This window comes from Eubalaena glacialis, chromosome 10 (assembly GCF_028564815.1).
Source record: "Eubalaena glacialis isolate mEubGla1 chromosome 10, mEubGla1.1.hap2.+ XY, whole genome shotgun sequence".
Lineage (NCBI taxonomy): Eukaryota > Metazoa > Chordata > Mammalia > Artiodactyla > Balaenidae > Eubalaena > Eubalaena glacialis.
In genome coordinates, this window is record NC_083725.1 from 119,026,448 (window position 1) to 119,043,510 (window position 17,063).

General features: G+C 53.5%; 1 protein-coding gene across 1 annotated transcript in view; it reads left to right on the plus strand.

Annotated features, from left to right (window-relative positions):
* The window catches only part of ANO1 (anoctamin 1), a 163,760-nt gene that overhangs the window by 59,622 nt on the left and 87,075 nt on the right, over window positions 1-17,063 (plus strand). The window contains exon 2 of the mRNA XM_061202221.1: window positions 13,542-13,714. Within this exon, the coding sequence (XP_061058204.1) occupies window positions 13,542-13,714 (173 nt within the window). The remainder of the gene's footprint in view (window positions 1-13,541; window positions 13,715-17,063) is intronic.

Genomic DNA, 17,063 nt, shown 5'->3' on the forward strand with positions numbered 1-17,063 from the left:
GGCTTCAGTAGTTGTGGCATGCGGGCTCAGTAGTTGTGGCTCGTGGGCTCTAGAGCACAGGCTCAGTAGTTGTGGCGCATGGGCTTAGTTGCTCCGCAGCATGTGGGATCTTCCCGGACCAGGGCTCGAACCCGTGTCCCCCGCATTGGCAGGCGGATGCTTAACCACGGTGCCACCAGGGAAGCCCCCCACTTTCTTAAAGATAAGATTAAATTTATGCTAATGCAAGTCTTACTACACCACCTGGCATTGGTACCCTTTCCTGGGAAGCCAAGCTGTCCCCAAGTGTCTCGCCCACTGTTTTTTTGGTGTCTCATTACATGTGATGATGGAAATCGGGCCTTCCGTACCCCACCCACCCTGGGCTTCACAACCCCATTGATTCTGGAGAAACGTGACCTGGTCATAGCAAGTCTTTTTTTTTCCCCCTCTTTTGGTAACTTCTTTTTTAGAGAGAGAGGTTATTTTTTAAAATTAATTTTTATTGGAGTACAGTTGTTTTACAAAATTGTGTTAGTTTCTACTGTACAGCAAAGTGAATCAGCTATACATATACATATATCCCCTCTTTTTTGGATTTCCTTCCCATTTAGGTCGCCACAGAGCACTGAGTAGAGTTCCCTGTGCTATACAGTAGGTTCTCATTAGTTATCTATTTTATACATAGTATCAATAGTGTATATATGTCAATCCCAATCTCCCAACTCATCCCATTCCCCCTTTCCCCCCTGATACCTATACATCTGTTCTCTACGTCTGTGTCTCTACTTCTGCTTTGCAAATAAATTCATCTGTATCATTTTTCTAGATTCCACATATAAGCAATATTAGATGATATTTGGGTAAATTTTTGATGAATCAAAGTCAAGCCACCACCAATAACTATATTCAATATGACACGGGCGGGGGGAGGTCCTGACTCTGACCTTGGGGCTTCCCCGTCCCTCTTCTCTGAGATGCAGGTCTTTACGTTTCCAGGGAATCTTGCTCTCCCTTTATTTCCCTCATTCTCCTGTTTAGTTCTTTTTTCTTCCCCTCTTTTCTTCGTTCCTCTTTCTTCTGTACTAGAAGTCTTCACGCTTTGGAAGCGGATTGGCGCGTACAGGTGGGGGGCACTTTCCCAGCTCACAGAGGCTGTTCCCGCAATGGGTATGTGGCAGATTTATGGCTTGTTGAGGGAAGGAGGCTTATGAAATACCAGGCAGAGCCCTTCCTGCTCCTGAGATCATGCTGGTGTGGTTGGACCCCCAGCCTGCAGGGTAGATCGGGGCCAGGGTAGGGGTCTCACAGCCTGTGCCCGAGGAGCAGAAGCGTGGCCACCTCTCGGGCACCATCCGTCCATCTGTCTGTCCATCTATCGAGAAGAGCACCACGTGTCTCCTTCACCCCCGCCCCCCAGGGCTGGTTCTCCAGCCTCAGCCCCGTAGACGAGAAGGAACACTTCTCCAAGGCCAGATGATTATCTGAGAAACAGGTTTCTCAGTCCCCACGCGCCCTTTGTTGTGGGCTTCACAATTTTTTCTCCTTTGTTCTCGGTTCTGTTTCTACTCTGGAGAGATTTTTCAGTTGGAAGCCTTGGACTGAAGTGAGCTTTAAAATTGCCCCCAGGGATCAGACAGATGCTGGCCCCTCCCTGGTTGTGCTGGCCTCCAAAGTCAAGTCAGCGGGCAGTGAAGGGCTGGGTCAGTCCAGGCCAGACCAACAGGAAATAAAGGTTTTCCCTGCCCCCCTTCTCCCAAACCTCTTCCTTCTCCCCTTTCCCTTTGCCGTGGGAAGTTTTTTCCCTCTCTCCACTTCCCCCATCCCCAGATGTCCGTGGACCTGATGCTCGTTGCCCTGTTCACCTATTAAAAGTACGTGGGAGAAAAAAGTCATTTACACCTTAGTATGAATTAGATCAGTAGTTTGCCTGTTCTCATGAGATTTGCTGTCTCAGTCAATGAAGAGCTTAGGGCCACAATATAGACATTTGGGGCAGTTCCAGGAGAACAGGAGTTAAGGATGGAGGGGCATGCGACCCAGGAGGGCCTCTGCGGAGCCCTGTACCCACACACCGAGCTGCCAACACTGAGTCCTCACTTAGCTTGTATCTGTCCATGTTCCAGAACAAAGGATTTTGAAAATATACAGCTGAGGGTGATTCGTGGCATTACCGGGGACAGGGAGTAGAGAAAACTGTGGCTGCTTGTCCGAGCAAGGAGGAGATACAGGGAGCTTTGTTGCACGGCTGACTCTAAATTTTGGATGTTGTTCTCGTGATGGGGTAATTCTGCAGGTGGCCCAAGCTTGGAAGCAGGGCTGGCTTTTCGGAGCAGCTTCCCTCAGAGCTGCCCCAGGGGCAGTCAGCTGCCCTCAGAGGCAGTGAAGCCTCCATCACAGGGCTTGAGATCTCCTGGGTTCAGCTGTCATCAGAGGAGGCCTTGCACATTGTCGAGGGGTGGTGCCAGATCAGAGGCTCCGGGGTCCTTGGCTAAAATGCACATCCTGGGTCCCCACACTCTGCCAAACCCTGGCACAACCCTTCCATCTGCTGAGCCAAAGAGCTCGGACCGCATCCCTCTTCTCCTGCGCTCCTCCCCCACCCAGAGGGGCCGAGGCCCTGCAGCCCGACCACCCGACCTCTGCTCTGACCAGGTCTGCCACCAGCCCCGGCAGCCTCCATGCTCATGCCCCTCACTCAACGCTCATCCCAGCTCAAGGCCCCGCCTGGCTGCAGCCTCCACCTGGAATGTTCCTCCCCGGACTGTCCAGGGCCGGGTCCTCTCATGACGCCGGGTCCTGCTCCAGAGCCTCCCTAATTTGTCCAAGGTCACCCTGCAGGCACGCAGGTCCCTGGAGGGAAGAAGCCTATGCCATGTTGATAGATAAGTCAACACTTTTAAGGGTCCTCTGGGACAATCCCTTCCACGATCGTTTGTGAGCACATACTGTGTGTCAGGGCCGAAGCACGTGACACCTTCCTCTCGTTGGGGATTCGGTGTGCGTGGATGTGCAGGCCTTCACCTGGTAATGGCATAGCAGAGGCGTCTGCTGTCCCGTGGAATTTTAATTACTTCCAGGTGCAGGGATGCAGCCAGCCCGTCATCGTGACGTTCCACTCCGCCGTGGATGCTGGATGAAGGGGCCCCCGAGGCACAGCCTCACTGCGGTCCAGAGGGAGGAGGCGCCCACACCCCCCAGACCAGCTCAGCCCGGGTTGGTCCCTTCTCCTGCCCCCCTCAACTCCCCGCTGCAGGGGAGCCCTTGCTCTTGGAAAGGAAGCACCAGCGCACATCCTTAGAAATCCTTTTATTTGCATAGAAACAGAGTCTGGTTGTCAAAGTCTTCCCAAGGTCTCTCTCCTAAGTGGCTATGAATGTCCCTTTCACGGAGAGGCCACTGTGGCCACCCATGAAAAATCACCCACCCCACTCTCTGGGGGCGTCCCCCTCCCCTCTCCCCTGCGCCGGCAGCCTTGTAACTTCACGGGGACCGGGTGACAGCACTACTGGGGAAGCTATCTGATGGATGAATTGGCAGTCCCTTGCCCTTCCCCACTGCCCTCCCCTCCAGACCGTACCGTCTCCCCTACCAGACCCCTGGCGCCCTCGCCTGCAGGCCTTTCCCCTGCCTGGAGCAGCTGTCCCCTCCTCTTCGTCTTCCTGGCTCCCGGTCACCCTTGAGGGCTCGGCTGAGAACCACTCGCTCTGGAGAACCTTCCAGGACCTACCGTGGTCTTTCTTTCTCGGGCCTCTCCCTGGGTTTTCTGACTTTCCCCGGCAATGTAAGCGCCATGCGGGCAGGTCTGTCTTTCCGTTTGTGTCTGGGGCTCACAGCTCTGTGGCTGTACACAGTAGGACCTTAGTGAACACGCGGATTGCCCAGTGGAGGGGGAGGAACCCAGCTGCCTGGAGAGCCCAGCCCTGCTCCCTCCCTCCTGCAGCTCAGAGGTCTGATGAGGGCTGGTCACTGGGCTCCTGTGGCGGCTGGACCAGTGGCCCCAGGACTCTCCCCAGCGGCCCCAGCGGCCTGAAAATGTTAAGACATTAGCTCCACCCTCTGAGCTCCTGGGAGAACCCGTTGGTGAAGATTCCACACCTCCTTTGGCCAAGAGGCAGCTCAAGGGTTGGTTGAGTCAGATTAAAATCGTCCCCTCATAACAGTGCTTGCTCTGTGTGGTGCTGGAGTCCGCAGACACTGGCCAAGCACACGTTATTCACTCATTCGTGCTTTCGAGAAATATTGGGATGGCCAAAAAGTTCATTCGGGTTTTGCCGAAACGGATGGAAAAACGCGAACGAACTTTTTGGCCAACCTAATATTTTTGCAACCTGCTGGTGCTTTGCTAGGTGCTGAGAACACAGCCGAGACAGACAAGGGCCCTGCTTTCCTGGCACAGAGAGAAAGTAAACAGTCGGGTAACAAGTGCTGCTTGAAGCAAAGCGGGGGGCGGGGGGGAACAGGGAAGGCCTTCGGGAAAGGCGATACCTGAGCAGGAACCCCAGGGAGAAAGTTAACTCCTGTGAAGCCATTAACAAGTGTCTGGCCATGGAGAGGGGATCCCGGCCCTCATTCAAGGAAAAACAGTTCCCTGCTGGGGTCCCCAAAGTCAACAGGCCGTGACGGGAGAAGGAAGGGTCCCTGCCCTCTGGCCCCTCCCTTGCCAGCTGCTCCCAAATGTCACTGGCGCCGCAGAGGCCCGTCCAGATCCATGCCGGGGTCGCAGCCGACAGCGATGTTCCCGCGTGCTTTCTCAGGCTGGAGGGCCGGGCTGGTTCGGTCCCCCCGATAGCAGGGCATCCTCTTCTACACGCTTTGCCCTACGAGACGATTGACATGCCTCTGCTCACACAGGCCAGGATCCACCTCAGGGCACCATGCTTCTCCCTTGTTCTCCTTCTCCAGGAAGGAACTGGGGGCACCGACATCCTCCCTGACAAAGGACAGGATGCGCTTTCTCTTCCGAAAGGGGCTGGAAGGAACCGGGAGTGAGTTCTACAGGGAGGCGAGGGGTCTGGGGCTGAGGTCAGAGGTCAGCCTCTTGCCAAATGGGGCGGAGAGCAGGAAGGGGGGGGTGGTTACGAAGATCTCAAGGCGCTTGCCCTGAGAATCGCATTGTAGAATAAAACATGAATTAATTAAAAATTTCTCCTCCAAGGGACTCTCTTGCCACGTAGGGGTGGATGGAAGGGGCAGGAAAAAAAAAAAAACGAAGACGTTTGGTTTTCCAGAAAGCCTGATTTCAGATGTAATAATTCTCACACAAGAAGCAGGGAAGGTGACTCTCAGGCACTGCTTGTGGAAGTGATGGTGTCAGGTGCAGGGGCGCGGGCACCACAAAGGGGGCGGCCCTGGGCCCTCCAACATCTGCAGGATCACAGATTGTGGAGGATCTGGGCTGTGGTCGGGGTGAGCTTCTGGGGGGATTCCAGGACCACAAATTGTATAAGCGTGAGGGAGGAGGTCATATACTTTGGGCCCATTTTTAACCCTTTAGGGATCAGGTGATCTCTGTGTGTGTGTGTGTGTGTGTGTGTGTGTACTTACTAACTCTACAGGACACGCACTTTGGGGTTTTGTCTCCATAAGCAAAGGGATGGAAGGGGCTGAGTTAATTCCTTGTGGGTTATTAATGCATTCTCAAAGTCACACGCCGTCCTGGCTCACAGAGGCTCCTCTCTCTCTCACCTTCTCCCCTCCTCCCAACATTTTACCTCTTAAGAGAAAATGCTTTGGGGCCCAAACTCACTGAATCATTGGCTCAATTCTGTACCTTTGTCTTCGTCTCGGTGGCTTACTTCTGGTGTCATTTTCAGGCATGGAAATCTGGAGTCACTGAATGAATCATGACAAAATAGCCTGGAGCTGACATTCTAGCCAAGGGAGGGGGTGGGGTGGACAAGAAACGAGACAATGAAGGGAATTATGCAGTGGATGAGGTGTGGGGTAAAATCTGCAGAGAAAAACAGAGATGGATGGACAGGGTGTGGGGGGAGGTAACAAGAGAGTGAGTGGGTGAGTGAATGAATGAATGAATGTGTGAGTGAATGAAGAAGTAAAGGAACGAATGAATGAGTGAATGACTGAGTGGGTAAATCATGGGTGAGTGAATGAATGATGGGTGAGTGAATGAAGAAGTAAATGAATGAATGAATGAGTGAATGACTGAGTGGGTAAATCATGGGTGGGTGAATGAATGAATGTGAGTGAATGAATGAATGAGCGAATGACTGAGTGGGTAAATCATGGGTGAGTGAATGAATGAATGAGTGAATGACTGAGTGGGTAAATCATGGGTGAATGAATGATGGGTGAGTGAATGAATGAATGAATGTGAGTGAATGAATGAATGAGTGAATGACTGAGTGGGTAAATCATGGGTGAATGAATGATGGGTGAGTGAATGGATGAATGAATGTGAGTGAATGAATGAATGAGTGAATGAGTGGGTAAATCATGGGTGAATGAATGGTGGGTGAGTGAATGAATGAATGAATGTGAGTGAATGAATGAATAAGTGAATGACTGAGTGGGTAAATCATGGGTGAGTGAATGAATGACCCCCCCATCAGCCCAGGCAGTGCTATCAGAAGAGCCTGGGGCCAAGAGTCCTCCAGGCAGGCAGCTGGGTAAGATGCCCCACCCCATGCACTGGGCTGGCATCTCAGACAGCATCTGCTCCGGTGCTCCATGGTGGGGCAGACAGCCCACGTTTGCTGAACCTAACACTTAGCATGGGGACCCTTGGAGGATGCCCTCAGGTGGACCAGGTGGCCGCCCTCTGGGTCTCCAAATAGAGAGCTCTCTCACCTCCTCCACTCAAAAGCCTCTGTGACCAGCTGTGTAATCATATAAGCTTTGTAATTAACGACTAAACTTTGTCAAAATATTTTAGGAATGTGTCTCCAATTGGCCCTAAGCAAAGGTGGTTTTCTCTAAATTGGTGCTGTACAGATAAAAATCTGATAAATTGGCCATTTTCCCTCAAACAGTAAAAAGGGTACCATGTAACCCTGCAGGTTATATGGTATGTCAGAGTTTTTAATAATAGTTTCCCTTTTCCTGGTGATAAAACTAATTTGTGTTCACTGCAGAAATCTTAGAAGACACAGAGAAATGTAAAGCAGAAAATAAAAGCCATCCAACATAGTTTTCCTACATAATAAGAAAAGGCTTTGTAGCTAACCTGTTCAGTACCTCGCCCCTGACCACAGGCAGATCTGATCCTTGAAATAGGGCTTGTCTGAATTAAGATGTGCTGTGTACGTATAAAATACACATTAGATTTCAAATTGTTATAGGGCAAAAAGAATGTCAACTAGCTCATCGATAATTTTTATATTGATCACGTGTTGAAAAGATAACATTTTATAGAATAAGCTACATAAAATACTTTATCAATTTCCCTTGATGATTTTTATTCTTGTAATGTGGCTATTTCAGCATTGCAAATTACCAGTGGCCCACATCACGTTCCTATTGGATGGTGCTGTTCCGTAGGGCCCAAGAACCCACTCCTTTAGTACACCAGAAAGTTCCATCGGAGGATGAGGTCCAGGGTCCCAAACGTGGAGGAGGTCCATGGTTCTGACCCGCAGCACCGGGTCAGGGAGAGCCAGTGCCTTGTTGGTGAGGCTTTTGGTTCATCAGCTCACTCACACCTCCCAAAAACATTGGGTCATTGCTTTGGGCTGGGTGTCCAGCCAGGCAGGCCCCAGAACACAGAATGCAGTGAGCTTATACCTGAGAGAAGCTTGCAGCCCAGCAGCTTGGCTGCAGGACGGAGACCCAGGACCTAGCAGAGGCCTGACACGAAACAGAAGCTCTGCACTGAATCATACACACATGAAGGCACAACCACATGAACAGCAAGGTTTCCAGGGAAAGGCCATTCGTGGCCTCACAAAAAACCCAGAAGATCTTTTATTCCAGCCCTGGGGTCTCACAGGAAAGCATCAGGGTCTTCCCATAAAGATGCCTAAGCCTGGTCCTCTGTCCAAGGATTTCTGGTTTTGCTTGATCTTTGGGGAAGCTGTGTGAGGTCACACAGAGTGGTCCAAGAGGATCAGCTCTGGAGGGAGACCCAGGTCACCGACCTAGGCTGTGACGTCAGGGTCCAGCCTCCCGCGAGGTGGGTCTTTAGGGAAATTAAGGGTTGTGTGTGGCCACTGACCCCAGGACAGCAATAATGCACATGTGATGCACTCCAAAACACACGCATGCGTGCATGGGGAGGATGCAGGCGGTTGGACTGTGCGGGTGAGAGCGGTTGCTCCTGTTCACACGTTTCAAGGGCATGGGCCGAGCTCCATCCCAGCTCTGCAGCCTGGGGGCCTCACACCACTTTCAGCCTGGAGCACCTGGCTCTTATCTCTCAGAAGCTCCGTGATCTGGAAGGCTCTGCCTGGTGTGGTGTGAGCCCAGACGAAGGCGATCTGTGCGTGGGACTTGGAAATCCTTTGTTCTCTTGGGGAGTGCTGATGAAAGGGAATAGCTACTACTCAGAGCAAGGCAGGCTGAAGCTCTGCTATTCTTTCAAGACCCAAGAAGGAGCGTTAGACCCCTGGGCAGGGCTTTCATTTTGAGAAGCGGGCAGTCAGCACGCTGTGACCGGAGTCTCCACCCTCTGCTGGGCAGTGTGGTCCAGAGACTGGCTCGGCTGCATCCTGCATCCCATTCCCGGTGGGCAGGATTTCTGGTGCCCAAGTGTCTGTCATCATGGGAATTAATATCATGATTCCTGTAGGGTCGCTGGGGAGGAGGGAGCAGCCACTGGAGACTCAGTCTGGACTTCTCCCCAGACCTCCAAAGAAAGGACCTTGGCTGGGGGTGGAGGGGTGACATCTGTGTGAATCCATTTGCAAATGGTTGTAATCACTATAAGAATTCGAGTTAATATTTGTAGAGAGCTTAGCACGGTGCTGGCTTGTAGTAAGCACTGTCCCACTGCTTGTTAAATAAATAAACATAAACAGGGAAATCTATATTGTGCCAAAGATGGGACGGGGGGGGGGGGGCGGGTTAAGAGTGGAGCAATAAAGTAGGAGACGTGAGGAAGACGGAGCAGAAATGGGCCTGAGTGCCTGGTTGGAGCCAGCAGAACAGAGATGAGTAATGCCAACTGACTCAGGCCAGAAGGGCTTCCAGGAGGAGGTGACGGGCTGGGTTCTAACTTACCCTGGGCATGTTTTTAGAGTTCCTAGGAATTCTCAGAAGGCGGGCCTTGGGTTAACAAAACACATAAAACATCTGAAAACCCTCTGATGGAAACAACACCCATGGAGTCTGTGTGGGTGGGGGAAGTCCCCCAGACAGAGCTGCATGCTTTGGCTGCATTCCACAACTCTGGGCTGGCAGTTTCCGTGCCCAAGGAGTCTCCCATCCAGCTGCAGCTTGCAAGCTTCTGCTCAGAGCTCTGATATCATTCGAAGGAAGGAAATGACAGGGGTCCAGTCTCCCACCCACCGTATCTCAGTTACACATTCCCCAGGCACATCTTCCCTGGGGATAATTACACCCTGAGTCGCTTTTAGCATGTTAGGTCATATACCTGTGGGGTGTTCGTTTCTTTCCTACAGGGATTGCCCACCAGATACTCGAAGGGGGCGCAGGGCCAGCGAGGGATGGGTGGCCATTGGCGCTCATAATAGCCCTGAGTCATGAGCTGCTCACTTCTTCCACACTCCTCTCCCCACCCAGGCTGCCCGTGAGTCAACGGCATTTATTTAGCACCTCTGAGTGCAGAGATCTGTCCTGGGGAGAAGGCTGCCCCGTGCAGGGGTGGCCAGAACGAGGGACAGAGCAGCCTTGTGTGCCCTGGGCTGTGCCAGCCCCTCCACCAAATGAGAGCAGCCCTGGGGGGGCATCTGTGTATTTTGTAAAAACAAATCATAACTCCCACCTCGTGTATCTCTAATAAAAAGCCAAGTACCTCTCCAGGCCTCCATTCCCATCAGAGAAATGGGGGTGGTAAGATCAGTCTCCTGGGTCTTCCTTGCAGCCTGGGAATAGGGTTCTCCACAGGGAGGGGTTTTGCCCCCAGGGGACACCTGACAATGTCTGGTGATGTGTTTGGTTGTCACACTGGGAGGGAGATGGTGCTACTGGCATCTAGTGGGAGGAAGTCAGGGATGCTGCTGAGCATCTCACAGGGCGCAGGACGGCCCCAGGACAAATGACGATCCAGCGCCAGATGTCGACAGAGCCAAGGTGAGAAGCCCCGCCGGAGAGCGCCATATCAGAGAGACCCTTGCGGGAATAATCCCTGCCCCGGGCTCACTATGGCCTCATTCCACTCGCTGTGCAAAGCTTGATTTGCTCTCCTGGGGAGGCTCAGACCGGTGCCACTAAGCAGGAAGAATGCGAGACGTTCTCTCTTTCTCGTGCACAGTTCTTTCTTTCTCCTGCACAATGCCGAGGAGATGAAACTGACGTTGCAAAGAAAACACCACTGGAAAGGGCCCCCTCCGGAGCCACTTACAAAGGAGGCATTCACCCGGTAGCATGCTTGGCCTCCTCTCCTGCGTCCCTTGTCACTCTGTGCTTGCACTCCTGGTGACTATTAAAATGTCAGCAGAGATGAAAGTGCCTAATGGTGGGTGACATCACAATGACACGAAAAGGCAACACGGTGGCAGAAAAGGGTGAGCCGTGAGGCCCAGAACTTCCCATAATAAAAGGTACCACTTAAACTAATGAGACCGGTTTTCACTAATTCATGAGCGGGGAATTAATCCTGCTGGTGAAATCAGTCCCTTTGGATCTTTAACGGTGAGAATCACTGAGTCAAAAAGAAGAAAATGCAAAATTAATGAAACAGTTTATCTAGAGGATCTGTTTATAAGCAATTAGCGATTCAGAGTAGAGACAGAATCCCAACATGATGGCCCGTGAGACAGTGTAAGGCAGGGAACCCAGGAGGTGAAATCATCACCAGAACAAAAGGGACCCTTTAAAGTCCTTCTAACTTAAGAGATATCTCAACTAGAAGCATTCCATTCCTCCTTCCTGATTTGGTGGGAATGTTTTTACTACTTGTTGGCTCCTGGAATCCCAAGACCCAAGAACCACCCCCCCCCCGCCCCGGCCCAGGCCATAAGTGGCCCGGGGACGGAATTGATCCCAGCTGGCCCATCCTTGCACCTGCTCTGTGCAGAGGCCACCCTGCATTTCCCCTCCCCTTGATGAAGCATTTCTACACCATCCACCTCAGAAGCTTAGGGGAGGGGGCGAGAGGAAGCAGATGCAGGGAGCGGGGCAAAGCAAGGAAATCGACTGTATGTGGCAAAGAAAGTGATGCTTTACAGGCAAGCAGATGTCTTAAACCTGGCTAAGGCATGAATCACAGAAACAAGTGGAGAAACACAGCTTTTGTGGCAAAGCCAGAGGGGGCGCTGTCTCCGGAGGAGGTGGGGAGCTGCCAAGCCTGAAAGACTGTCCCCTACCCTGCAGCTCCCAGAAGGGCTCAGGCACAAAGCCCCCAGGCCCTCCCGGGGTCAGCAGTCAAGTGTCACCGCCCAAACGTTTGGAAATGCCAACGTACCTAGAATTGAGGAATTACATCTTTCCTCTTTTCTTCACAAATTATATCTCGTAGACTTCCGCAAGACCCTTTGCCACATGAAAATAAATTTAGAAAGATGGTACATTAGGGTTACACAATCTTGGTTGTTTACCAACACGGATAAGAGAATGAAGTTACATAATCTTCTGTGTGTGTGTGTGTGTGTGTGTGTGTGTGTGTGTGAGAGAGAGAGATTCTTCCCAGCCCTGAAAACTTGAACGTTTAGGGGCAAGGTCTCCCTGGCGTGGCAGAAACTGTGGAGGACTCTTTCCGGCCTTGGGCAGCCTAGCACACTTCTCCAAACCTACTCTAGCTGTCCAAGGTGCAGATAAAGAGTCCTTTAGGGCCACTCAGCTCCCATTGGCAAGGCCAGCCCAAGTATGGAGTAACCTTCTTGCATTTCTCCAAGTTCAAGAAATTCATGAACTTGAGCCTAAATGGGGGAGGGAAGAAGGTCGACAATGACAAGATGATAGTTTGTAGTAACAGTGGTGGCCACTGCCCAGCCTCCCCTGTGCCCGGCACTGAGCTGCAGCTTCACACACACCAGATGCTCACGGGAGAAGACGGAGTCTCTGTGAGACTTAAGGAGCCTCGTCCAAGGTCACAGGGCTGGAAAGTGCCAGAGCGGGAACCCAACCCCATCCCATCTCCCCCACCCCATCCTGTCTGATCCCAGAATGCATTCTTGGAACCACAGCAGGCTGATGACATCATGGCCTTAGAAGGCAACTTTATAATCATTCTTTAGAATCATTTCTGTAGGCCCTGAATGTTCCTCCGTGGCCATTTGACAAGCAATTATTGAGCATCAACTGTATGAACCCACTGTAAAATGAGGTGGAGTAAAGAAAGTGCTGTAGTCAAGGTACAGGCAGGTTCTTGGGCCTAAGTGATTGGGTGAGGGGCAGTCCAGGATGACTTCTTGGAGGAGGTAGCATTTGGCACACACACCTTGAGGATCTAATGGCATGCAGAGGGGCAGAAAAACGGGAGACTTCATTACCACTGGGCAGGGTTGCTAGTGTGGCCCCCGAGGGCTAAACCTCAGCATGGTTGCCCCCAGAGACCTGCGTCCCCCTCCTGCAGGGATGGAGGATTAAAAATGTCCTGAGGAGTGCCAACTGTGTGCCCGAGCCCTGCTAGTCCTGGGATGAGACCATCCAAGTCACCGTCCCTCCCTCAGGAAGGCAGCAGAGCATCATGAAGGACTGCAGGCAACTCTGCACGAGCTCCCCCCGCCCACACTTCCTTGGCCTCCGAAGTCCCCCGCCCCCGCTGCAAAAGGAGGACCAGGGTGTGGGGTTAAATGAGATGAACTGTGTCCCAGACTCTGCTCGTGCCTAGGCACAGAGTACTAAACATTCCGTAAATGGGGGCTGCGGGCAACCTTAGGGGGCTCCGGGGAGCTGGAGCGGGCATGCAGAAAGCAGGGGAGGCTCCCCCGAGGAGGTGAGAGCTGAGTGACGGCGGGCCGGAGTCAGCCAGCGGGTGGAGCGGGAAGGGGCAGGGAGAGCATTCCTGACTTCAATCTCAGAAGCGTGTCTCCCCTGCAAGGTGACCCGCAACTGAACTGCGAGGAGCAGAGACTTTTCTGCAAGGTAGGGGCTACTGGACCTTTCCTCCCTGACGTGAAACCCGGGCCACCAAGGGGCGCTTTCCCCGGATAAAAATAAAACTTGGAGGGGCCCGCAGGAATGGAATACTTTCTTCCTGTGTTTAAATTTCTACGGAAAATCTGACCCGCGTGGCCGCCGCCCCGGCCATAAGCGGGCGCACAGCGCGGATTATCTTTCTTGGAGGCGAAGGAAGCCGGCCGGCGTGTGGGCCCCGCGGGACCGGCAGGGTGGGCGCTCCCGCACCGCAGCGCGCGGGGCCGGGGCCGGGGCCGGGGCCGGGGCCGGGGCCGGGCGGCGCGGGCGGCGCGGGCGGCGGGCGGAGCGGGAGGCCCGGCCCCCCGCGAGCCAGCGCGCCGCGAACGCTGCCTGTCCGCTTGCAGAGGCCGCCGGGGCCGTGGATGGGGAGGGCGCGCCGCCCGGCGGTCCTGGCGCACAGGCGGCCGCGATGAGGGTCAACGAGAAGTACTCGACGCTCCCGGCCGCGGACCGCAGCGTCCACATCATCAACATCTGCGCCATCGAGGACATCGGCTACCTGCCGTCCGAGGGCACGGTGAGTGCGGGCGGCCGCGATCCGGCGGGAGGGCTGCGCACCTGCGCCGCGCCCCGGACGGGCGCGACTGGTGGGGGGCGGGGCGCGCCAGGTCCGCGGGGCTCGGGGCGCGTGGGGAGCGACCACCCGCGCCCGCGCCCGCGTCCCAGCCCTCAGCCGTTTCGCCCGAGCGGCCCGCTGGGGCCCCGGGTGGGATAGACGCCTCGCCCCGGGAGGGTGGCAGCCTCCAGGCCCCCCGCGCCGCCACCCTCCGGGGACCGACCTGTACGGGGCGCGGAGTCCCCGGGGCGGCGCGGGGTCCGGCACGGGAGCTCCGCACACCCCGGGCAGCAGGCGGGCGCCGGTCGCTCGAGACTGACTTTCCGCGCTGGTCCCGGTCCCCAGCCCGGCGCTCGCGCCCGACCTGGATGGTAGCCGGGCCGCGTGGGCCAGCGCCTGGCCGACCACGTGGTTGGGTCCCCTGTCTGGGGTCCCCGGTACACCCACCACTCTCTCTGGGGCGGAACCCAGCGGTCGTAAGGATCCCCGGAGGTCAGAATTCGCCCATGTGGGTTTTGGCTTAACGCTGGAACGAAGTTTGCCTGAAGGGGGAAGGGCTGAGACCAGCGCCCTCAGCCGGGGAGCCCCGCTGCCGCTCGTTCCGGGGCCAGAGAATAGACTCCCTTTTCTCCCCGGTGTCCACACAGCCACTGCCAAAGCCCCTCCCCAGGAGATGCGGAGGCCCCAGCCCCGTGTTTCCCTCCGACCAAGCCCAGGATTGCCCTAGACTGCCTCTCTAGCCTCGGCCGGAGTCCGGCCGGGCATCCAGGGAGGTGCCTGTGGGGTGCGGTCCGGGAAAGGCAGAGACCCTCCGGCCTTGCACCCCCTGGGGTCGTGACTGGGCTCCTGTGGGCTTTGGGGGTGTCCTCTATAGCTGGGCTTGCGCAGAAATGCTGGCAATGTTAGGGACCAGTGTTGGTGGTGACCTTGAAAGTTTAGGGTCATCATTTCAGCACACACTGTGTGCCTGCTGCGTGCCAGGCCCTGTGGGATCCTGGACACCACCAGAGAAAACGAGCCGGGGAACCCCGCCCAGCTGGGGCTTAAGGAGCAGTGGTGGAAGTTACCCAAGACAGCGACAAGGGACGCTTCCAGAGGGATGGGCCAGCCGCTGTGTGTTAACTCCTTTCACTCTCTCAGTAACCGTATGGGGTAGTTGCTGTTACCACAGATGAAGAAACTGAGGCCAGAAGGGGGCAGATGACTGTCCCATGTCACCCACCAGCTGGGAGGAGAGCTAGGAAGGGCCAAGACACAGAGGCAGGTGACCACGGACAGCCTGTTGGAGGGATGAGCATTCTGGAGGAGAAGGGGCCAGTTATACCCATAATGGGGTGGGGTGGGGCCTTTCACACTAGGAAATCACATATTTGAAGACCCAGAGGTGGGAATGAGGGGGACACCAGTTAGGAGGCATGAGGTAGGGGTGGCAGCTAAGGAAATGGAGAGAAACAGACATTCCAAGGTAGACCAGATTCAACTTGAGAATGAACGGGCTGTGAAATTAAAAATGGAGCCCTTAACAAATGGCCCCTGGGCTCTGGAATTTTAGTTCAGGGACCCATTGTCTATCCCAATCCAGAAATTCTCGGCTCCCCCAAACTCTGGTGAGGGCCACAAAGTCTGCAAAGAGGCAGCTCGGCTCTTATGTCAAGCTTTTCACAGCCCAGAAGCAAGCAGACAAGCCCAGAGGAGACTAGTGACTTATTTTGCACACAGCTCTTAACGGTGGGGAGGTATGACGGGCTTGGAGGGCTGTGAATCAGGAGCACGTGGGCGCAGGAAGGAGGGCTGAGCAGCGTCCCACCAGAGAAATGGCCACAGACAGGCTGGAAACAGTGGCTCTAGGAGCTGGGGGCCTGTCTGTGCAGGGCAGGCAGTGTGCCGGGGAGAGCCTCCGAGGGCATCCCCGGCACAGCTCAAGCCAATAATTGTTGCTCAGTCATTACTTTGAGTCACCCAGCGAAGGTGGCTCTGTGCAGGCAAAAAGGCCAGAGGGCGGGGACTGCATTTCAAAAAGTTCCCAGCCGTTCCCAAATATGCATCGCATACTTGGGGTGTCAACCTCATTTAAATCGGCCATCAGAATACACCCCTCTCAGGCAGGCTGCGGTTTCCAGCCCCTGTCTCTGTGCCTCTCCTCCCTCTGTCATTCCCAAGTTCAAGGGTAAAAGTCATTTCATTGTTTCTGTAAAAAGATGTGTAAGTGATGACTCAAAAGCTAGAGCCCAGGTTGGGTGCAGTTTCATTAAACTTAATTTCATTAAGTTTTCTTTATGTTAATCTTTGAGTGTTTCTACTTTCTTCCTTCAAACTGACGGCTGTCAGTGGCCCGGGATCTGTGTCCCAACAAGCCCAGACACCCCAGGGACAGGCACCCGATGCTGGCATCTGCCTGCCTTCAAGATAAGAGCATCCTCTTTATCTGCTGTTGGCGATGATCTGTTTGTAGATCACGGAATTCGCCCAGTAATCATAAATTGATATGCAGTGTGAGTGATTTAATCTAAATTTTTTTGGAATAAAAGTGTTTAAGAGTGATGTTCCCTTCGGAGTTGAAATTCAAAGAGTCCCAAAATGGAAAGAAATTTTGCAGGTCACCGATTTCATTTTCCCCATGAAATGGAAAAAGTGAATACAGTAGATTCCCTTAGAATGATCGTTGAGACTCTCCCTGACTTGGGCTATTTCACCCAAATGTGTGAATTCTGTTCCTGGGGCTCCAAACTCCAGGTAAGACGCCAAATTAAAGAATGCACTGGATCCTGGATATTGAGAACAGACTTGTGGTTGCCAAGGGGGAGGGGTTTGGGGAGGGATGGAGTGGGAGGCTGGGGTTAGCAGATCTAAGCTATTATATAGAAGATGGATAAAAAACAATGTCCTACCGTATAGCACGGGGAACTATATTCAATATCCTATAATAAACCATAATGGAAAAGAATATTTTTAAAAAGAATGTATATATATACATATATATATATATCTGAATCACTTTGCTGTACAGCAGAAATTAACACAACATTGTAAATCAACTATACGTCAATAAAAAATAAATAAATAAAAATAAATAAATAAATAAAAAGAAAGAATGCACTGGGTCCCAGTCCAGCGACCAAGGTGTGGATACAGGGCTCCGTTCTCCTCTTCTGCCCTTTTCTAAGAGTCTGAGGAGGAAGTTTGCAGAGACAGGTAGACTGCCCTCTCGCTGTTTGTGGTATTTGGGTCAGGGCACACCTGCTGTGAAGGGGACTTTTGGCCCCTGACCTCTTCCCACGTAACCTCAGACAGCCATCTTTCCACCTTCCTT